Source organism: Diabrotica virgifera, chromosome 1, assembly GCF_917563875.1.
Source record: "Diabrotica virgifera virgifera chromosome 1, PGI_DIABVI_V3a".
NCBI classification, from domain to species: Eukaryota; Metazoa; Arthropoda; class Insecta; order Coleoptera; family Chrysomelidae; genus Diabrotica; species Diabrotica virgifera.
In genome coordinates, this window is record NC_065443.1 from 13,762,744 (window position 1) to 13,787,740 (window position 24,997).

General features: G+C 32.3%; 1 protein-coding gene across 1 annotated transcript in view; it reads left to right on the forward strand.

Moving 5' to 3' along the window:
- Positions 1–24,997, forward strand: part of LOC114343226 (zinc finger protein ush) — a 512,519-nt gene that overhangs the window by 199,928 nt on the left and 287,594 nt on the right. Inside the window, exon 2 of the mRNA XM_028295666.2 lies at positions 11,240–11,287. Coding sequence (XP_028151467.2) covers positions 11,240–11,287 — 48 coding nt within the window. The remainder of the gene's footprint in view (positions 1–11,239; positions 11,288–24,997) is intronic.

Consider the following 24,997-nt stretch of genomic DNA (forward strand, 5'->3'; position numbering starts at 1 on the left):
AGTTACTTCCTTGGAAGTGAAGTACAAACTAAGTAAATAAACAGAGTAGAAGTAGAACGACAGTAAAACGAGTTTCACAAGGTCTAGAATCCGATACGAGACAAATTTTTAGAAATCTCGCGACCAATCTCGATGTAGAATCTCACAGTAACACATTCCCATGTTGACCAGCCAGCCCGCCTTCTTTGTCTTGATCTCTACTTCGACTTCGACGACCATATTTACAGACCAGTCGATATTTATAAATCAGAAAAAGTACCTACATGGGGATATTGAATCTCAGAGCCGGGTTGAATCTGGCTTTTGGGGGAAGTTTGCAAGGAAAGGGAAATTTATGCTAGATTCCATTGATTCTCAACACTATATTAATGGTTAATGGTAATAACTAATTGTGGTATGATAAGCATATTATGTTTATTTGAAATACCGCAGTTAATGGATTTTCTGACCAAACCATCAGCATGTTCATTATATGAGAGCGGATCCGGGTCAATAAGTCAGAGACTTTTTGAATGACACACAGGTTTTTATATAAAAAGTTAATTTATTTTTCAACAAAATCTCCTGTGAGTTCTATACACACTTCGTCCAACATTTCTCCAATTTTTTTTATGCCTTCCGAAAAATATGATTTTTGTCGAGATTATCAAAATAGGCATATGCTTGTGACACAATTTCGTCATTGGAGTCAAATCTCTTTCAAAAGTTTGTAGTCAAAGTTTGGGAACTAGAAATAGTCACTCGGGGCTAAATCTGGAGAATGAGGTGGATGAGGGAGCAATTCCTACCCTAGTTCATATATTTTTGCTATGGAAAATGCACATGTGTACACCCTTGCATTGTTTTGATAGAAAAAACTTTTTTCTTAGCCAAATGCGTTTTTTTTTCAATTCCTCATTGAATCGACGAAATTAGTTGGTATAATAAGATTCGCCATTGATGGTTTTCCACGTTTAAAGGCAGTCAACGTGGCACCACTTGCATCCCAAAAAACGGTCGCCATGACATTATTGGCTGACAAACACTGATATGCCTTTTTTGTCGCCGATTCACCCCGGAAAACCCACTATTTTGATTATTGTTTGGTCTCCGGTGTGTTTTATTGGATCTACGTTTCATCCATTGTTTACGTTTACGAAATGGCGCAAAAACTCGTACATATTGCGTCTGTCAACGCGGCACCCATCATGCAAAAAGCTGTCTTATACCCAAGAGATAATTCAAAATTGAAACTACTGAGCCATGTGAGATGCCTATGGCGTCTATAATCTCGCTGACTTTTAATCTCTAATCGATTAAAACCATATCGTGAATTTTTTCAATTGTTTCAGATGAAGAGACCTCAACTGGGCGTTCAGAACATTCGGCATCTTCCGATCTTTACGGTCACATTTAAATTTAGGTAACCACTTCTTTACCATGGAAATGGATGGTGCAGAGTTTGCATAATAGTCATCACGCTTAACCTTGGTTTGAGTGATGAATTTTTTTTCGCAAAAATAATACTTAATGAGCACAAGAAATTCACTTTTTCCATTTTCTTCTCAAAACGAGCGGTACCCTGCTATCCTTTTTTCCAAACACAAACTAAAGGACGCAGGTTTTTCAAATTTAGACCGGAGTCAAGTGAGAGTTGCCTGTTGACAGGAGCCAGTATTGCCACTTCAATTAAGAGGCGGGAAATTCAAAAAGTAACGGATTTCTTGACCCGGCTTCGTACGTTAGTCATAATTATATACAGGGACGGTTCTAGGGTGTTGAGCATCTCGGGCAAAACTAAATTTGGCGCCCTTTCATACATAAATATATTGCACGATTTACTGCAATTTAAAAAATAGCAAAAAAAGTCAAAAATCAAAATTACACCATAAAGAACTATGTAAATATTTATTTATTTAAAAAGAATACAATATTATACAATTTGCTTATCAGTGACGATACCAACGTATGGAATGGCATTTATGTTGCGTCAACTTTGAATAAGCTCGAAGAAATGAAATGTATGACAAACAAAGTAAATATGTTTCACAAAAATAAGTGAGGAATATTTTTTTCTATAACTGACATGAAATATTTTAATAATTATTCATAATTTGCCACCCCTTGTCAGTTGCTGAAACGTCACATTTTATCCTTTGGAGTAAAATCACTGTTACTAAACTTTGACACCATGTTTTTTTATTTTAGTAGATACCTAGGCAACGTCCTAAACTTTCCTGATTATTTCTTGATATAGTTCTTTCACTCTATCTCTTCCCATGCATGAACTCTTTCACGAATTACTTTTGTATACTAGGGCTCTTTTTTACTCACAGAAACTAGTATCGCAAAATTAAGCCGCTTGTCCATATAAACCACAATAAGTTAAACAAGGATAAACAATACGGTATGTCTTTGATACCTTGTTTACGTTTGACGTTTTGACGTTTATCATTTTTGATGACAGTGGCATTAGCGCATTTGTTGTGTATATTGGAATTTATAACTTATTTTGTGTTTATCTTATAAAGTTATATTGTGTTGAATATATTATAACATAACATATTAAAATATAAATGTACAATATAACTTTATAACATCTGTCCACCGATAATAGCCATTTCCTAATTATTACATTGACAGTACGTATCAATGATATTACACATCGACGTATGTTTCAACTAATGTTTTGATTTAACTTGTTTGAAAATAAATTATGATGTTTGGTCAATAATAAAATGAAACAACTGTAGTAGGTATATTTATTTTTATTTTTTAGGGCAAAATTGTTGAAAGTTCTCGTGCTTCTGTCGAGAAAAATATTGTATTATAGATACAGGGCCAAAATATCAGTTGCCGAAACTTCCCATTTTATACCATGGGATAAAATCTACTTCTACGCCGCTATAGGGCGTCAAACATTAATAAATATTTGAGAAATAACCATAATTGAGCATAATTGAGAAAATGTAATACACATATTTTCAAAAGTTATGCATCACCCCTCGTATTCACGAAGTTTAGGCTTTTATAAATCCGTATCTTTATCACATATTTAATGAGCCTTTTTTTATAAAAAATATACCTTTTTTGGTTTTTTATTTTATTTGAATACCCATTTAATTGACCTGGTTTTACCAAGTTGTAAACATTTGAAAAATTTATTCTGGTAAAATTTTTGAAAACGTGATTAAAAATGAATCGTACTTTAACTTCTGAGTTGGACCGTATAAGAATTATCGATTTATTTGAAGAAGGCCATTCACAGCGGTTCGTGGAGGAAAGATTGGGTGTTTCTCAGAGTGATGTCTCACGGATATGGAATAGGTTCCTGGAGACAAACTCGATACGGAATAGAGCTCGGTCTGGTAGACCCCGAGTTACCAATGATCGACAGAATAGATATATCAGAATTTCCATCTGTAGAAATTCTTCTATATATGCACCAGCCCTCCAAAGAGAATTCAGGCATGCTACAGTAGTCAGAGTATCGTTGGCTGTAATAAGAAGAAGAATTTTAGACTCAAGTATGAGGAGTCGTCGACCAATAAGAGTTCCTCAGCTACAACCTAGACATGTTTTGGACCGCCTCCAGTGGGCTCAAGAACACATACAGCTCCCCCAGCAGTTTTGAAATTTTGTTCTTTTTTCAGACGAGACCAGAATCTGTTTAAATAGTGATAACCGGCGAATTCGTGTGTGACGAGAGTCAACAAGAACTGCACAACTAGCCACACACGAATTCACCGGTTATGACTATTTAAGCAGATTCTGGTCTCGTCTGAAAAAAGCACAAAATTCCAAAACTGTTGGGGGAGCTGTATGTGTTCTTAAGCCCACTGGAGGCGGTCCAAAACATGTTTAGATTGTAGCTGAGGAACTCATTGGTCGACGACTCCTCAAACCTGAGTCTAAATTTCTTCTTCTTATTGTAGCCAACGATACTCTGACTCCTGTAGCATGCAGCATGCCTGAATTCTCTTTGCAGGTCCGGTACAGACATAGAAGAATTTCTACAGATGGAAATTCTGATATATCTATTCTGTCAATCATTGGTAACTTGGGGTCTACCAGCTCTATTCCGTATCGAGTTTGTCTCCAGGAACCTATTTCATATTGTAACGGAACGTTACTTAATGAAAATATTTTAATTAAAATCATTAATAATTTAATATTTATAAAATGCTACTTTTCCATCTTGCAACACCGCCAACACTGGATATTAGTTCCACGAGTAGCCGCTGTCGCAAGTATCAAGAAGAACTGTCAAATTTTTAAAAAGTTTGACTGTTAGCTGAACCTTCAAATAAATAAGTTCCAAGTGGTCGGTGGCTTTTTGAACAAAAAAGGAATCACCTTTAAGTTATTTTTTTTTTATATACGGAAGCTATCGTAATTAAGTTGAAGGAGGAGAAAGTTTTGTTCTGTTTTTATTGAAGAAGAAAAGTATTAATTTGGTAAAAATTTGGGAGAATTGCTATCGGCCACTTGGAAGCAATTACATATTTTCATCCCTAGACCATCAGGGGATCTAGCAGCAGTCACTGGGTAGCATAGGATGGAATCATCTTTTTGAGTTCTTCAGTCATTAGTTATCATTTTTTTTGGACATTGGGTAAGGACGTTACGTTTTGGTGTTGGACAGTGGACAGTGGTTTAAGTATTTTTTTTTGTATTATTATCAAGAGCATTAATTTTTCTCATAATTGGGACATTAAATATTTATTAAAAATAGCATATTAAATAAGTTTAAATTATACTCCACTTAAGTTATATTAACATATTTTTTTTCAACCAAAAACAAAAGAAACAATTTAATTATTTTCAATTTTTTAATAATAAATAATACCTCCTCTTCAAGGCTTAAAATTTGCATATTGTCTTTAATCAATTTATTTCTTTTGTTTATTTTCTCAACTGTAAGGTAATTGAGCTCAAATATCCGGAGAAATTTGGTAATTTTTTTATATAAATTATAACTAATTAACCTTGGCTTTCGTCCCCCTCAGGGTAGATTGACCATTTAACTTGCCTTTTATTATTGTAATCGCACGTGAAGTTAGAGTTCTATCTCGAGTAGCGTGTCGGTTCATTTTTGTATCATAAATTGGATTTGCCATTTCAAACCAATTTTTAGGCTGGACTTTGTTCCTCTTTTGTTTAAACTACTCTGTAGACTGTAAATTGTGCATACTTTATTAGTAAAATATTTTTTGGATTAATTTTAGGGTATACATTATTGGTACATATATAGTATTTTTACTACAAAAACGTTATTACGTAGGTCAAAATTTTTGACGTAAGAGAACTGTCAAAACATTAGAGTGTGACTTTTCATTATTGCCATGTTTATTATAAACATGGCAATAATGAAAAATCACATTCTAATGTTTTGACAGTTCTCTTACGTCAAAAATTTTGACCTACGTAATAACGTTTTTGTAGTAAAAATACTATACTAATTTATTGTACATATAGGTAAATGTTAAATATACTATTGATTGGGTCGTATAATATTTCTTTTGTTACCTAGTTGTTGTCATATTTTACTAGATTTACTAATTTCATTCTCATAGCAACTAACTAGTACGAGTGCAGCAGTATAGGATACCTGGTAGAGCAATAGTCTACGCTCTACTGGCGCCCACAATTTATTGTTATTCTCCTATATTTTCTAGCCTTTGTTCACCTTGATATTTTCCTTATAGCCATCATCTATATTCTGTAGATTTACTGTCTTTGACGGCGTGAAAATTGGCCGAAACCATCCTTGAGTATCAAGTGCTCTTTCTCTTCTACACACAGCTAGCCTAACTATATTTTGTTTCATCCTTCTACTTCTGTTTTTGTCAATAGTTCACCATCTGATTCTTTCAATTCACATTCCCATACGAGTACTACTGCAAAGGTAGTATTTTGTTACGTCTGCTTCCCAACGTAGAAGCCCCTTCATTCTAATACACTTGCTTCCCCTTCTTTTTCCTACTTCTGTTGGAGTTTATATATTTCACCCAACTATTACTCCAACAGAAGTGCCTACATTTTTGTTACAATATCCGTGAGACATCACTCTTAGAAACACCCATTTTTTCCTCCACGAACCGCTGTGAATGGCCTTCTTCAACTAAATTGATAATTCTTATACGGTCCAACTCAGAAATTAAAGTACGATTCATTTTTAATCACGTTTTCAAAAATTTCACCAGAATAAATATTTCAAATTTTTACACCTTGGCAAAACCAGGTTACTTAAATGGGTATTCAAATAAAATAAAAAACCAAAAAAGGTATATTTTTTATAAAAAAGGCTCATTAAATATGTGATAAAGATAAGGATTTATAAAAGCGTAAACATCGTGAATACGAGGGGTGATGTATAACTTTTGAAACTATGTGTATTCATTACACCAATAATAATTGTTGCTCATTCCCATATAAATATAACACTTAAATTAGACATGCCACAAAGACACATACTTGAACTACTTGATACTAAAAAAATACATACATCAGAACCTTGTTAAATATATTGTTTTTAACTTTTTTGCGCTTTTATTTACATAAACTTCATGATCTGTACTCTGTCATGATACAAATTGATATTTCCAAGACGTTTCCCAATATACCTATATTATTATAACATAAAATGAATTTATATAGGTAGAGCTTTATGTCCCCACTTTCTGTGCATAACACAAATAAAACAGTGTTTATTGTTATTTTGTCAGCACATGAACGTCTCGTGAACGTTTTCCAGTGTAATTCATTTAGCACCTTGGCTTGGCTTGGAAGAAAAACGAAGCGAAATAAATATATCAAGTGAGGTGAGCGTTTGCACTACCTCGGGCCATTTAACCTGGAAAAAGGAACAAACATCTAAATTAGATAAGAGCGAAAGGATAGCAATCGGCCGTTTTAAAAACTCCGCCAACTTAGAACTAATAATAATTAAGATAAAAATCCGAGATTAATGGAAAACTGTACCGGAAAATTTTATGTAAAAATTCCACTACTCTATATCTTCTTGATAAGTATGAAATATCACTTACTTCCAGGTATACACCGACAAAGAAAGAAAACGAGGGAGCGAAATAATTACCGACGCCATCTTAACTGCTATTTACATTATCATTTTTGTTCGGTATCTACTCCACTTGGACCTTAGACAAAGGAAATGTTGAGATATTTTCGAGACATTTTAGGCATAAATGCTGTTTACTGGAATTCTTACAATATTAGCTAATTAGCTGAAAATTGAGAAATGCTGCGTTTATTAAAATTTTACTAAAATTCCTTGGACAAGTTTGGGATTGTCTGCATAATTGTCCAATTAAAGAAATCTGTACGACTGATTGGTCTTGTAGTTACTCTTTTAAGTCGAAATAAGCCGATCAAAGTCTTATGTAATGATGCTACAATTAAATAAGCTCTTAAATCTAGGATCGAGGAAATCTAGAACAAAGGAATTAATGGAAAGAACATATGTTAAGAAGGTTGACTTGATCTGCTTTAGTGGCGTAGCAACCGTGGTGGTAACTAACCAAAAAACGAGTCTCTACCCCAGTAAACGTATACTACCAGAATGTAGGTGTTCTACGTATCAAACTTGTAGATCTTCTAAAAAGTATTTCATGTTGCTCTCATGATATACTTATTTTAGTCAAAAGTAATTCAAACAACAGCATCTATTATTAGCATCTTAGCCTACAGGCAAGATATTAACAAAAATTGCCGAACACATATAAAAGAAAGGAAAAACACCAGCTTTCAGAAAAAACAACTTAAGCAGATACAAAGAACAATAAGAGCCAAAAGAAAAAGCAATTAGAGAGTGGTGTATACAAACTGGCATGTGGTGCCTGTCCAAAAACATACATTGGTCAAACTGGCAGAACCTTTGACAAACGCATGGCATAACAAAAAAGAGCTTTCAATAATAAAAACAGATTCTACGGACGCACTTCACCTTTTAGAATCTAGAATCTAGATCATAATTATTCTTTTAATGAACAGTTTCAAATTCTTCATATCCAAAATAAAGGCCTTAAGGTATCTTTATTAGAATCTATGGAAATCATAGATTAAAAAATACGGATACATTTCTGAATGACCAATTCGAGACAAACAGTTCCCTACTCCTCAACCTATTCAGTTACAAACTTTAAAGTACAGACACATGGTAAAATACATCACTTGAGAAATGCACTCTGCCGAAACAGCTGAAGTGACATTAACTTATAATAATTTGTGGAAGTATTGAAAACAAAAGTTTTCATTGGTTTATTGTTAGATAAAATGAATTTCCATCCAATAACGATCGAATTAATCAATTATTACTTTAGATACTGTATTAAATATAAAGAATGTACATCCGTCTAATACGATTGAAGTAAACATAAAGTAGAGCAAATCATTAACAATATTCATAGAGGAGACCATAACTGGTATCCATTAAGCTTTAATTAACGATCTTTTGTTAATTTTTCATCATCTTGTTTGTGAGAAGTGGCACATCGATCGGGTGACACCGAAGATAGTGTTGCAGGCAATCTATTTGAATATATATTGCATATTTATACAACTGATCTGTTCAATTCATATTTAATTCATATACAATTCATACAAAATTGCTGTGTTTAGTCTTACAGACAGAACAATTAGGCTATCTAGTCCATAATACCAATCAAAAAATCTGAAAAAAATTGGATCTAAAAGATATTTTAGAAAACAATAATTCTCCAACAGAATTTTACAACCGTCGAATTAAAAAAAGAAGTTACATTATCAAAAATTAATTCAATTCCAATACCAATCTAAATCAAACCCAAACTATACCTGGCAATGTTAATAGTAATATCATCAACTCAAACAAACACTACATATCCCTACCAGACATTCATGGATTCTCCGAACAAATGTTGAAAATATTGGCAAAATATGACATCAATGTTTGATATAAATCATCTACAACATCCAGAAAATATTTTTCAAAATTTAAAGCCAATGTTACTAAAGATTAGCAGTCGGATGTTGTTTCTAAAGTAAATTGTAAAGACTACAATTCAACTTATATTGGGCAAACACACCAATATCAACATAGAAAGGTTGTTGCGCACAATAAATAAAACACTACGGCCTTAGCCAAACATTCTATAGAAAATATCCATGCTTTTGACTTTGAAAATGTACAGATTTTAGAAGAAGAACAGAACTACCAAAACAAACAAAAGATGTATATTGGAGATAATTGGAGATAATGAAGAAAGATCAAAAGTGTATCAATAACAAGACCGATATCGAGGATCCCTCCAATATATTACATTACAATTTGATAAATTGATTTTATTATGTAAAGGTAGTATTGGCAGATATTTTAAATACGTCCTTTAACCGGTCATATTTTGAAATATTTGTCATGTGGCTTTAGGATCAAATATCGCTCTCACATTCCATCTCAGATAACCAACAAGTGCAGACAGTATATTATACAGATACAGCAATTTTTCAACTACTCTATAGGCCATTCAGTATGTGGAACAAAGATAACACTTAATTGTTTGAATACGAGTGAGACACAATATACGCATGTTGGTGTAGCGAATCTGACATTTAAACAGTGTTGCTATATTTTTGTTACATCATTCCTTCTAAAATATTAGTCGGATAAATGAGTGTAAAATAATATTTAAATCTACTACGATTTATTGTAGAATGAAAATTAATATTGCCCCAATTAAACTTAAATAAAGTAGTCATGTGACTCTTGTTTTTTAAACGATTCCATCAATTACTTTATTAATAATTAACCAAGAGGAATTGATGTGTGGCAAAAGCGTGAGCTAAACAAATTTTGCTTAGACTAAGTTTTCAATCTAATAGCACATAAAGCAACACCAAACAATGCTACTCTACATCCTACCAGACTGAAAACAATGGGAACCTCCTCTGGTAACACCTCCGAGGCTTCTACAATTTGCAAGCCATAACGGATGCTGAGACTAAGGAAGATGAGGGAATTTTACAATTTATAATTCACGTCCCATCTGCTCAGCACGGTAAAGTTCCAACGAGAATGGTTCCCTTCGTACTCCAATCAGAGTAAACATGAAAATCAAAAATGAATAACCATTTTCAGTTTCGTTGCAACACGAAACTACAGCCGCATCATTATTCCAGTCTAATCAGAGAGTGCAATAAGCACCTCTACCGGTTTCGAAACTGATTAGTCTCTCATCAGGAGGCACATATGGTGCTCTCTCTGACCCAACTAGGACAAACCCCGACGTGCAGTCACGGATTGCAACCAACAAAAATGGCAGGGATGCCCTAGCGGCAACTGCTAGCAAAAGACTAAGTTTTCAATTCAATGGCATATAAAACAACATAATGCTACTCTACATCCTACCAGACTGAAAACAATGGGAACCTTCTCTGGTAACATCTCCGAGGCTTCTACAATTTGCAAGCCATAACGGATGCTGAGACTAGGGAAGATGAGGGAATTTTACAATTTATAATTCACGTCCCATCTGCTCAGTGCGGTAAAGTTCCAACGAGTGCTTGTTGTACTCTCTGATTAGACTGGAATAATGATGCGGCTGTAGTTTCGTGTTGCAACGAAATTGAAAATGCTTATTCATTTTTGATTTTCATGTTTACTCTGATTGGAGTACGAAGGGAACCATTCTCGTTGGAACTTTACCGTGCTGAGCATATAAGACATGAATTATAAATTGTAAAATTCCCTCATCTTCCTTAGTCTCAGCATCCGTTATGGTTTGCAAATTGTAGAAGCCTCGGAGGTGTTACCAGTGAAGATTCCCATTGTTTGCAGTCTGGTAGGATGTAGAGTAGCATTGTTTGGTGTTGCTTTATGTGCTATTAGATTGAAAACTTAGTCTAAACAAACTTTGTTTAGCTCACGCTCTTGCCACACATCAATTCCTCTTGGTTGAAAAACTGCTGTATCTGTATATACACTGTTGTAAATTGTGTTAAATAGTTTGGCAAAGAGTTTTAAGTCTTCTTCGTTTATGAGGTTCAGGAATTCTGTATAAGTTACATCTGGTTCAGCCGCTTTACTAATTTTTTAAAGATTGGTTAAGCTATAAAAATCAATGTATGTTATCTGTCAATATGTTGAAGGAGTTGCTGGGTACATTTAAATGACTAACTTATTCATTCTACTCAATTTTTATCATATTTAATTTTCCTCTTTGATGTGTTACACGATTATGTTAATATTTACTGTTTGTTACAGGCGATTCACACGATAAACCGCCACTGGAAGAGCCCGATACTGAAAAAGGTGAGTTTTGTTACGCCATCATAGTTCAGCCCAGCGTCACCGAAAAATTTTTGTTGCCCGTCGTTTTTATCTTGCGTCGATTAGTCCAACAGTTCCGAACAATTCCGAGATAAATTAGGGCGATAAAAATGAAATCCGAATAAAAACAATATGTTAATCAGTAAAAAACAGGCAGCAACCATCCTCTGATGATGGAATGCTTGTGTCTATGCGCACAGATGGACGATATCTTCTCGTAAAAAGGGTTGATGTTATTTATACAACGTGTTAAATATTTATGAAATATTTAAAAGAAACAGTAGGTTGATCATGATGTAGCGGCTTGGTTAAAGATATGTAGGTACCTACTTTGTATTATGTTAGGTGGAGGAATGAGGGAACAATTATTATCCATAAATTAAATTTATTTTTGCACGATTGATTATTTTTGGCTGTTTACCGTGACAGATTTTACGTCGGTAGATGACATTTACTAGCAACTCGACGGTAAGTAATCCAACTCGACGGTAAGTACTCCAACTCGACGGTAAGTAATTCACTTACCGTCGAGTTAAAAAATCTCTTAATTTTAATTTATTTTTTGAAAGAATAAAGAAAACTAACGAATTATTTATTAATATTGAAACTTCTTAGGCCTATAGCCAACATTTTTTCTCTTCAAATACGCGATCAAAGTTGAAAACTTGGAAATATCAATGCCATCATAAAGAAAAACGGTGGATTTAATCATTGAATATTCTGCCCAGAGGCTTTCAGGAGCTTTCAACTGCATATGTCTTTGAACGAAATAAGCAATAGAGTCTTTTCTTCGATTCTTAAATTCTTGCCTTCGCACCATTTTTTAAAACTTTGGTAGGTATTTTGATAACGGATTTTGGATTTTTCGTTAATAATTGCGAAACACCCTTCTTCCCAAGCCCGTTCAATTTCTTCAAATTCACTTTCGCTCATATTTTAATTTATAATAATCAAAATTGTACTTAAAATTATTGACAACTAAATAAAAACTCAATTCTCCATTGTTGTTATGCACCCTAGTTACTACCTAACAACCAAAGTATCTATCTTGATAAAATGAATGAAACTAGTCAATATGACGAAAATGTTTAATTTTATAATTTATAATGGTATCAATCGTGCAAGAAAAGTTATAAGCATGTCGAACGTTAAGGGTAACCGATCTCAGACAATAATTGGAGTCGTCGCTCCGCTCCTCCTCCAAACAATTGTCTTCGATCGGTATAAAACCCTTACCGTTCTCCATACTTAATATACTATTTTGAAGTTATACTTCTTTAGGCGCGTTGGGTGTAAATTTATATGTGCGCGAATTCATCAAAAGTCTTGGTCCTGAGCGCAGCTCAAACGTTATACGAGCTCTGATTGGGTAATTACAATGACCTGTCAACAATTGTTCAATATGTCGGTTATGGGTAAACAAATGTTGTGTATATTAGTTTTTATTGTTGTAAGGACAGAGAAAAAGCAAGTTTATAATTGTAGTGACTTTTTAAATAGTTTTTAAAAGCAACAGGTACGTAATTATTGTAAATGTTTCAGCATTGTAATAAAAAATTACATAGGTACTTACCTATTTGGAAAATGTATGTACCTATCTAGTAGGTAATGCTTTGATTTACATGAATTGAATACCAACAAAATTTCTACCAATTTTCATTTAATATATTGTTTTCTTACTCTATGTTTTGTTGTAATTCCACAAAAATCAAACTAATTTGATTAAATTTAGAACTGTCAAACAGTAAAACGTTCAGTTGGCCTATCTTCGCACATGACAGGTACGTGTAAGTGGCTAAATGAGTAGAGGCTTCGAATTCAAATCCTAAGCACCCGGATAAACGCGGGTTCGAATCCCAATGCAAGTTTTAATTTTTTTATTTATTTATTTATTTTTTTATACATTTTATGATTGTAAGTATATTTGTTATATAATTTTTTTTCAGAAATCATTTCTTTGTGGAATTTTTCAATGTGTTTGTGTGTGTTTTATTCTTTTATTTTTTTAATTTTTGGTATTGTTTTAATAAAATTTTTTGGAAAGTAGTAAGTATTAAAATTAGTTTAATATTTAAATAAAATATAAATAAACTGTTTAAAGTACATATTAATTTCGTTGGAATCATATTATAATAGAAGTATAACTTCTTACGTGCGTACAAATTACACACACATTCTTTTTTATTGTATAATGGGGAACTTGCACATTTTTTTTTATTACATAATAATGTTCAGTTTTGTATAAAAATGAGATTTCCAAAATTTCCCGCTTCAAAAACTCATAATAACTTAGAAATACAAATTTAAAGGCTTCTTTATTTTAAAGTAGTTCAGACGGCCCGTGACGTCACATAGTTTTACATTAGTTTTTTATATGGTTATATCAGTGATGTGGGAGGGTTATATGTAAGTATATTCTTCTTCTTCTTCTTTAGTTTATTGGCCTCCACCTACTTGGGTATTTGGCCACAGCATCGTCGCGAAATATGGGAAAATATTTATATTGTAATGACATTTCTTTATCGTATGTCATTGTAATAATATAAAAAATATACCAGTTTGTTGGGATTGGAGTTTACAGTTTTTGAAGGAAAAAAGAGAACGATTAATATGGAAAATAAAGAAAAACTTTATAAGTATTTTTAGTGCCATTCTGTACAAGTACAAGCATTCAAAACCCCAATAAAATATTTATTATTTATTATAAATTATCAAATATATTTATAAAACTTAGTGTCAGTGTCAAAACGAATGCCAAACCTATGAGGGAACTTACACATTTTTTTATTACGTAATATTATTCAGTTTCCTTTAAAAATAATATTTCCAAACTTTCACGCGGTAAAACCTCAATAACTTAGAGAAGATAATTTAAAATCTATATATTTTTTTCTGTTTTCTGGCCTTGGTTTAGAAGAACCATTAGCCAATGTAAAATAGTTCAAACGATCAAAAACGCTTGTGACGTTACATAACTGTATTTTCTACTGACGTTTATAGTGTCTAATTTAAAATTATATACAATTTTGTTTACTTTGTTGGTGCAGAATGTACATGCACAACTATATGACGTCACTATGCGTTTTGGACCACCTGTTTTAATTTGAATTTTTAATCGTCTTTAGGGGCCAAACGAAAGACAAACAAAACTTTTTTTTATCTTTGATACATGTTTTAAATTATGTTCTGTTGTGATTTATAACATTTGTTTCGAATTTAAAAATTTATGCAAGTTCCCTATTCATGGTGTATAGACAAAAATAGTGGACTGAAGGACTCCCCTTGTCCGATACCATTTAAACTTGTTTCAAATTTATGTAAATCTCGTTACTCTCGTGTGTATGATTCTTAACAAGGTTTTCAGCATGAATACCGATAGTGGACAACCAAAGATTTAACGGTGTTTACATCAAATAGATAAAATATGCAAAGAACTCTTTTGGACTAGTTTTTCAGGTCTGCTCTCCCTTACGGTGTGCTCACTACGGAGACCAAAGGATTGTATCCTCGCTCCGACCCTCGCTCCCTGGTATTTATATTCGTGAATTCTCGCATTTAAAATAATGTATTTATTTGACATAGCGATCGATAATATACAGGGTGATTGATTAGTAGGGTAAAGGTCAATAGCTCCGCTATAGTAATAGATAGCAATAAAAGTTATTAACAAAAATTTTAACCACCTTTGAGCTTCACATTACAAAATTAGTTAGAATGTTACAGGGTGTTCGATAACACAGTGGCAGACCAAACTTATGTTTTTTTTAAATGGAACACCCTATATTTTATTTTAAATTCGAAATCCTGTTAACTTCTTCATCACAAATATATAAAGGTTTGTTATGTTGTACAGGGTATTTACAAAGTTATAATCAATTTTATATGAAAATCGTAACAAGTTCAACTCCCTGTATAAATAAAAATAAGTAAAACAACAATGGTTTATTAATGCCATATTTTTTAACGTAATTTAACAAAATTTTCAAGAATGGTCGATATTGCTAATTTTCTATCAAATAAAGGGTGAGTCAAAACGCAAGTACATTATTTTCTCAGTAATTTTAAATGGAACACCCTGTATTTTATATCACTATTGAAAAGTACCATTACCGTACTTTAATTTTTAGATTACATTCTCTATGTCTAAATTTATTAGTTTTCGAGATATTTTCATTTTTCAATGGACCAGTAGCTTGGCCACCCAAATCACCAGAATTTAATAAACTGGACTGATTTTAATAATGAAGTTTATAAAATACCTCCAACAACAAGGGATGAGATGAAAAATAGAATACAAAGTGTATTTCGATGTGTTAATTTACAAATGCTCCGTAGAGTAAGGAGTAGTAGTTAAAAAGTAGCTTCTAATTTTTTCAAACATGTTTTTTTGCAAAATGTATTACTGATAAATTATGTTTCGTTCTTTATTTGTTACATTGCTACATTTACATACAAAAGTAGTGTTTAACTGTCTTCACAAAATATTGTATTTTGTGTTTGTGTGTTTTTTGTAAAATTTATTACTAATTTTCTTTCTTTCTTTGTTACATTTACATAAAAAAGTAGTTTTTAATTGTTTAAAAAATGTTGCATGTAGTGGTTGTGTTTTTGTTTGTAAAATGTATTACTAATAAATTATTTTTATTTCTTTATTTGCTACAGTGTTACATTGTTTACCGGATTGATAATCGGTAATCTTCAATTGTCAGTTCAGTCATGGCTTACTTAAAATTTAGATAAATTTAAACAAAACAATTTGCTCTGAAAAATGAAAATATCTCGAAAACTAATAAATTTGGGCATAGGGAATGTTATATAAAAATTAAAGTACGTTAATGTTACTTTTCAATAGTGATATAAAATACAGGGTGTTCCATTTACATTACTGAAAAAATAATGTAGGTACTTGCGTTTTGACTCTGTATTTGATATAAAGAAAATTAGCAATATTAATAATTTTTAAAAATTTTGACAATAAATAAAAAAAAATGGTATTAATAAACCATTGCTGTTGTGCTTATTTTTATTTATACAGGGAGTTAAACTTGTTACGATTTTCATACAAAATTGGTTATAACTTTGTAAATACCCTGTATAACATTACAAACCTTTATATTTTTGTGATGGAGAAGTTAACAAGATTTCGAATATAAAATAAAATATAGGGTGTTCCATCAAAAAAAAACATAAATTAGGTCTGCCACCGTGTTATCGAACACCCTGTAACATTCTAACCAATTATAATTTTGTGATGTGAAACTCAAAGCGGATGATAATTTTGTGATGTGAAATCTATTACTATAGCGGAGCTATTGAGCTTTACCCTACTAATTAATCACCCTATAGTTTCGTAGTTTTTTTTCTTCAGATTTTGTTATAAAAAAGTAAGCACAATATTTGCGACTGGAGCATATCGTGATAATTGATACAAGGTACATTCTGGAGTGATTCCAGCAAAAATATAGATACCTATGGAAAATTCTCCAATGGAGAGAAAGAATCAGAGGAATAATGAGAGATAGATAAATGAGGAGGAATGGACCGACCGAAAAAGATGGAGATCGAAATGCGGGATGCGGCAGGGGCTATAGGACACCCGTAGGTATATATAAATGGAAAATGTCCATTATTGTCTGCTTTCCTTGACTACTCCCGCCTTGACTACTTGGACTATGGTTCCTTTCATGAGCCTTTTTCAGTGCGTCACAAATGATAGAAAAAAAGGTTATTCCGTGATAAATACACATTTATGACATTTATTCTAACATGACATTTTAGTTAAATCTGACAGTTGTCACATTTTATTTGCAATTTGGTATGAAAACAAATCAATTGCGTTTATTGCATTTATAAAATGGTATTTTCTTTGATTTGTCTAGTCTTATAAATTGTACAGATTAAATTTTTTTTTTATATAAAATAATATAATATTATTTAATATTATATTATTAGCGCCATCTATTGACAAGTAGATTAAATGTTATAAATGTCACCGACGAAATGTAATCAGCGACGTGCGTTTTTTTCTGTCACATACAATTTAATGCGTTAGAGAGAAATCGAAAAACTGTGACGCACTGAAAAATGCTCATGAAAAGAACCATATATTTAGTGTTATAGGATATTACTTGGCTCTTTCTGTTTGTCGCAAGTATTGAGAAAGTTTAGCTGTTTCTATTTAGCATTTAGTATTATATCCTCTTAATAGTTTCTAAAGTTTCCTTTTTTTCTACCTAGGTGCTAGGTGCTAGTACATTATCTTCTAAACTTGTTTCCTATTTTAGTTTTAATTTTTCATTTTGTTGGAGACTTTTTGTATTGAAACGTGCAATATTTGTCCGCATTGTCCTTTGATTATCGAAAATGGCTCGCACCTCCGCTCCGCTCGAATATATATGCATAAATAAATATCATCAGAATAAATATAAAACAGGCTTTTATGTATTACAGTGGTATTGAAAATGGGAAAATGTGAGGGTTATTTGATATCGCAGCGCACTATTATAAATGAATGTCGGTGTTTGAAGGCGATAGCGTGGCAACGATCGTTAGCCAGTTGAAGTTCAATGAAAACATACGAAATATATTCAATTTGTGTGTTTGCTGATAAGGCTGCTGCAGGCTGCTACTGACCAATACCGATGACAGCTCCAATTGCTGGTGCTATGCCGCCATCTCTGCTCGAAGTCTAATCGCGCGTTTTCCACATCAAAAGAATCGAAATGACGTTTCTATTTGGACGTGTCCCGAAGAATTTCAAAGAGAAACAAATATTTATTGGCAATTTTGGAACTAAACAAAGAAACTGGCTTATTGAGCTGCTCGTTTTTTCATTTTGAAACTGTTAGATGTAAAAGTATATGTAATCAATGTATTACAAAACGATAAGTTTTTTAGTGAAAACTCCTATAAAGAGGATTTAGACAAATATATCATTTTAAATGGAGAAAAGTTTCAACTTAAGTTGTAAGTTGCATGTCAATTGTCACAAATTATTAAGTAAGGAAGTACAAAACTCAAGGAAGTACCACAAAATCTATATATTAATAAATTGGTCATATAAGGACGCGTTTCGGCTCTTCACAAGCCATCATCAGCTTAAAAATACAGGAGCAAAGACAAAACTGACCTAAAATGTAAAATGGAAATTTTAAGCATGTGGTGATAACGCCCACCTCAGTAAGGAACTTACCAGACCAGGAAGGAGGAAGAATCTACTAGTTTACATTTTTCTGATTCTATAGACTTCATTATTTAAGTTTTTATTTTTTATATGTTGTATTAACATTTAGTTAATTTGAATGTAAATTTTTTTTTAAATTCTTTAAGACTTCTACGTTGGGAGGAACCATCTTGCGAACAGATCAGGTGTAAGGAACTTTCCGGTGCAATGTCAAATTACTGTCAGTGATGACCGATGACATGTAGTACTCTAAGATGAATTTGTCGTTAGGTGGTAAACTTTGTAACTAGAAAACCCCACAGACTAGGAAAAGAAAAAAGAAGAAGATTAAACGTCAAATTTAATTTGTAAGGTGAATGAACCGAGGAAAGATAAATATGAAAATATTAAATGTGAAGGGGATTAAAACGACGAGGAAATGTCTAAAAACAATGATGAATAGCAATAACCGTTATTATACATGCATATAGCAAATAACGGTTATTGCTATTTATCATTGTTTTCAGACATTTCCTCGTCGTTTTAATCCCCTTCACATTTAATATTCTCATATTTATCTTCCTTCGGTTCATTCACCTTACAAATTAAATTTGACGTTTAATCTTCTTCTTTTTTCTTTTCCTAGTCTGTGGGGTCTTCTAGTTACAAAGTTTACCACCTAACGACAAATTCATCCTAGAGTACTACATGTCATCGGTCATCACTACTACTACTACAGAGTACTACATGTCAGTAATTTGACTTTTCACCGGAAAGTTCCCTACACCTGATCTGTTCGCAAGATGGTTCCTCCCAACGTGGAAGTCTTAAAGAATTAAAAAAAAATTTACATTTAAATTAACTAAATGTTAATACAACATATAAAAAATAAAAACTTTAATAATGGTCTATAGAACCATAAAAATGTAAACTAGTAGATTCTTCCTCCTTCCTGGTCTGGTAAGTTCCTTTACTGAGGTGAGCGTTATCACTACATGCTTAAAATTTCCTTTTTACATTGTAGGTCAGTTTTGTCTTTGCTCCTGTATTTTTAAGCTGATGATGGCTCGTGAAGAGCCGAAACGCGTCCTTATATGACCATTTTATTAATATATATATATTTTGTGGTACTTCTTTAAGTTTTGTACTTCCTTACCTCGAGACCGCATTTGAGAATGGATACTTCTCTTCATGTTAAATTATTAAGTCTTGGTTGTGAGACATCCAAGAGGTTCTTATTGAAATTGTGCATATATGTATCCGTCTGTTCTATCGTCTGTAGACAACTTTTGAACGGGATGTCCTGGAGTCTTGACTTTTGGTTCATAGGTTCATATTCACGTAAGGTAGAAAACTATTGAATTTCATCATATTATGACCTTAAAGCTCTTCGTGGGCCTTGAACCGCCTCAAATCATCTTTCCATCTTTTCCACTCGAGCCTGTCTTCTCCATCCTATTTCTCTCAAATCTTATTTTATCGTCATCCAAATGAAGTGATTCCTTCCTTCCTCTTCCCACCGGCTTGTTTTGCGATGTAACTGTCCTCAATAAACTATCAATAGTAAACAATCACAGACCAGTAAGAGCAAGAGTAATGATGAACCTACAGAAAGGAAAAAACACAGATTATAAACAGTTGCAAACGCATAGCTTGAAATCCACCAAAGCAGCTAGAATCATAAATAAGATATAGCCTAAATTTTAAAAAGTAGTAATCCCAAACTTCTAAATATCGACGATGACAATAAATTAATAACAGACTCAGTTAATAACGTACAACTCAAATTTTGCAAGAAAAATGACACCAAAAGGGAAAATATTAAAAAAGATACAAAAGTTCTAATGGAAATACGACGAAAACTAAGCGATAAAGAAAAGGGAAACAAAGAAGAATATAGAAAACGGTGAAATATTGTCTGATTGGCTTTCTTCCTTGAAAAGAATTTCAACAGAAACAAAAAAATATATAATAAGATACTCAAACAGTAGAAGAGAACAAAGGTTAAAAGATAATGAAAAGTGAACTCAAACAAAGTATAAAATATATATAGGATGTCAATTTAAAAAGTTGCCACCCCTATAATTTGGTCCCTATAGAAAATCTAAAAATATACAAAAACACGTCAAATTTATTTGTGAGGGGGACATTTTATAGACCAATTTTCAACTAATACACTAACCCTCTAGCGAGGGCGGACACAACCCCCAAAATCTTTAATGGAAAGGGGGGTTGAGTGATACCTCATTTTAAAGGTCGTTCGATTACATTTTCAAAAATACCACATACATTATATTTCTTTTCAGTAATTTTAATTTTTTTATAATTAATTTTAATAATTAAATATCGAGTTCAGAACTCCAAAATTTTTTTTGGAGTATTGAACTCCAAATTGAATTTTTTTTGGGGTGTTGAAGTATTTAGAGTATTTTTTTGAAGTATTTTTGGAAAAATGAAGTAAAACCGTAAAGATATTAAGTATAGAGTTCAGAACTCCAAAATTTTTTAGAGTATTGAGTCCAAGATTTTTCCAAAAGTACTGAAAAGAAATATAAGGCATGTGGTATTTTTGAAAAGGTAATTTAATGACCTTCAAAAAGAAGGTATCACTCAACTTTCCATTAAAGATTTTGGGGGTTGTGTCCGCCCCCGCTATAGGGTTGATGTAATTTAGTTGAAAACCGCTCTACAAAATGTCCCCCTCACAAATAAATTTGACGTGTTTTTGCATATTTTTAGATTTTCTATAGGGACCAAATTATAGGGGGTGGCAACTTTTCAAATTGACACACGTATAAGCTTAGAGAAAAAGGCGGAAAGGCAACAACATACAACAGAACATTCTGAAAATAAGTAGAGAGTTTTATAAAGACCTCCATACCAACCAAAGACTACAAGACAATTTCCTGACACGAGTAAGGACTCTCATAAATCAGGAATCTGAAGTACTTTTTCGCATTACAGTGTCAGAAGAAGAGCAGGAAATGAAGAACCATCGATGGCCTGGTGGTGACGGACTAGTTATTGAGACAATCAACTGTTATACATGCTTTGAACCATTAAAAATAAAGGAATTTATTTGTGTGAAGTATTAGTTTTTATTAAAAATTTTAGAAGATTTTTATATAAAAAGAAGTGTTTCTTGATACAGGCCCAGTGTAGAGAACACTGGAAAGAACTGAGGGAGGTATATGTACAGCAATGGACGTGATTGGCTTTTTGAAATCTCGAAAATCCGTTAAGTTTGCCGTAAAGTTCAATTAGTAGAGACTTTGTACATATAGAGAAAGAAGAAATAGTTTGTTAAAGTAGGCGATATTTAAGAGAAAGTTCTCCCTTTATGAGGGGTTACCCATTTATATTCAAATTTGGCGGGTCTATATTTTACTTTCTATACGTAGATTAGCAATTTAAGAAATATTAATAAAAGCTACGCATTGTGTAAAACAGTGCAGTTTTTTGCACTATGCGAACACGAACAAGCACACAGACACACACTAAACTAAAGAGTTTTATCATCCGTTATCAACCGCTCGCCCCACAGCCACAGCTTAGGTAATATCCATACAATGTCACGCATACTCACAATGCTATTGCTTATTAATGAGATATCCGGAGAGAATATACAAGATTGTCGTGGAAATGCGTTTGTAACAGGTAAGTAATGATTACCAGTTGCTTGTATATGGATGCTAGGCGCTTATCGTTACATCGTAAGCGTCGGCAAATTTGTTTCGCGGTCTTTAACATAAACTTACCTGGAGGCGGTTGCCTTTTCCATTTACGACGCACACAACTGACCAACAAACGACTAAATGCGCATGTTATATTGTTACTTCTATTGCGGATGATACATATTAAACACCACTATCCTTTAAGGAAGTCTATCGTTGGAATAACAAATGAAAAATTGAAAATTTTACTTTTGCAAACCTGATCAGAAGTTATTATTTGCTTGCAATTCATTTACAATAATAAATAGGAAGAAACAAAAACAATGTACATTTTTCTCCGTACATATTATTTCATATATTTACCGGTTGTTGTGGTGAATGGGGAAAATATTGACAGACAGCCAAAAAGGAAACTCAAATAAGCAGCCATTTTCTTACTACATGAAGAAAAATGTATAGTAAACACACCAATAAAATGAATAAAACTCAATATTGGAAGAAGAAGTCAGCAATAAGAATATACCAATATTCGAGTTGGTGGTGGCTATGGTTTGACCATTTTACTTTTGACTATTTAACCATTTAACTCAAAAATAATTTCAAAGTAAAATATGTATTGAAAATAAGCCAACGCTGGCCAATTTTAACACACACCTCCAAAAATAGTTATTTTCCTAACAAGTGCAGAAAGTCCACAATTTTACCTAAAAATGATTTTATTAACGTTTCGACGCCCAAGTCGGGTGTCGTTGTCAAAATACAAAATAATACTAAATAAACAAAAATGTTGTTGCTTAGTAAAAAATTCTTCTAATAATTTATTTAATCTGACTCATTTATATCGGCAATTCAGACACGTATTATACATTTTAAAGTAGACGACTTTAAAATGATATTGCCAATATTGATGAGTTGCATTCCTGGGACGACTTTACTAAAAGATAGTTCATTCGATTACATGAAATCAATCCCAACTCAAGAATATCCGCCACAAAAAAATCATAGCATGTGATCTGTCTTTAAAAAGACAACCAAATGCAACGGTGTCACTGAAATTCTCGCGTTAGAGATTCCATAGTAAATCACGAGGGAAAACCAGGAAAAACCTCGTGATACTATCCCGACATCGTAAGTATTTGGGTTTACATTTAGTTTACTCTCAAAACTAATACCGAATTCTGATTTGATATTTTAAATTTTAAATAATACTAAAATACTCAATGTACTAACTCGATATGTTACTGATTTACTAATTGTGGTATTTTCTTTCTATTGACTTCCTCCTTTAATATGGGTAACCACATCCTACTGCATTCTACCGAGGAATTTGCGACACAATTGGTTTCATTTAGCATAATTAGAGCCGCTTCTTTGATTTTTCTCTTTTTACTATCTGCTTCTTTTAGGACTATACTTGAATCTCTCCACTGAACTCTATGTTCATTATCCCATGCGTGTTGACATATTTGAGATCTATCAAATTCTCTATTTTTTATATAAGACTGATGTTCATTTACTCTAACGTCTAATGGTCTTGACGTTTCACCTATATAAAATTGTTCGCATTCACAAGGTATTTTATAAATACAATTCTTTGTTCTTTCTTGTTCTCTGTTAGGTTTAGTTTTAGATAGAATAGATCTCAATGTGTTTGTTGTTTTGAATGTTGTTGATATGTTGAATTTATTTCCTATTGTTTTAAGTTTCTCGGATAGTCCTTTTACATATGGTATTGATATTTTCCTCGTATTATTTCTTGTGAATGTTGTAGGATCCCGTTCTAAGTTGTTCTGTTCCATTCGATCCAATCTTGAGAATTCCTTATTTATAAACGATATGGGATAATCATTTTTTAATAAAACAGATGTTAACAATTGTTTTTCTTCAAAAAATGAATTTTCGTTAGAACAAGTAATTTTGGCTCTATCATATAAGGATTTAATGATTCCCTTTTTAACGTTGATGTTATGATTTGATTTGTAATTGAGATATCTGTTGGTGTGTGTTGGTTTTCTATACACTTGAGTCTCATATCCAGTATCCTTCTTTGAGACCAAAACATCGAGGAAAGGTAGGGTGTTATTGTATTCCTTTTCCATTGTAAACTTTATTGTCTCTTCTTGATCGTTTATAATATTCAGGAACGTATCCAACAATTCCGATCTATGAGGCCATATGGAAAACACATCATCTACATATCTCCACCATACTGTGGGTTTTAAATTTTGTTTAGAAATGATATTAGTTTCGAAATCCTCCATAAATATATTAGCCAATAATGGAGATAAAGAAGAGCCCATCGCGAGACCAAAATTTTGTTTATAGAATTCATTATTTAGTTGAAAATAGGTATTATTAGTACATAATGTCAATAACTCCATTATAGCTGATACATTTAGTCTTGTCCTAGTTGTTAATGTATTATCATTTTCTAATTTCGTTTTGATTATGTTTAAAGTTTTATCTAATGGCACATTTGTAAATAAACTGTTTATGTCAATTTTATTTTTATTTATTTATTTTATATTGAATTATTATTATTATAATTGTAAATATCTATTTCTGAATTTATATTTTATTTTATTTATTTTAACTTTATCTTACTCAACTTCATCATCAGGGTTGGATTATTTGTTGTCTTCTTCTATTATTATAGATTTCTTGTTGTTTTTTAGATATTATTTCTGTTAGATTGTTTAATATTCCAAAATATTCTTCATTTTGTAATATATCTCTTATTTCAATTCTTTCTAATCTTCTTCTCATGTTCTTCATTTTCTATAGTATTTTCACAATGTAACACTATGTATATGTTCTGGTGTACCTAGTTCTCCACATTCACAATATGCATCATCT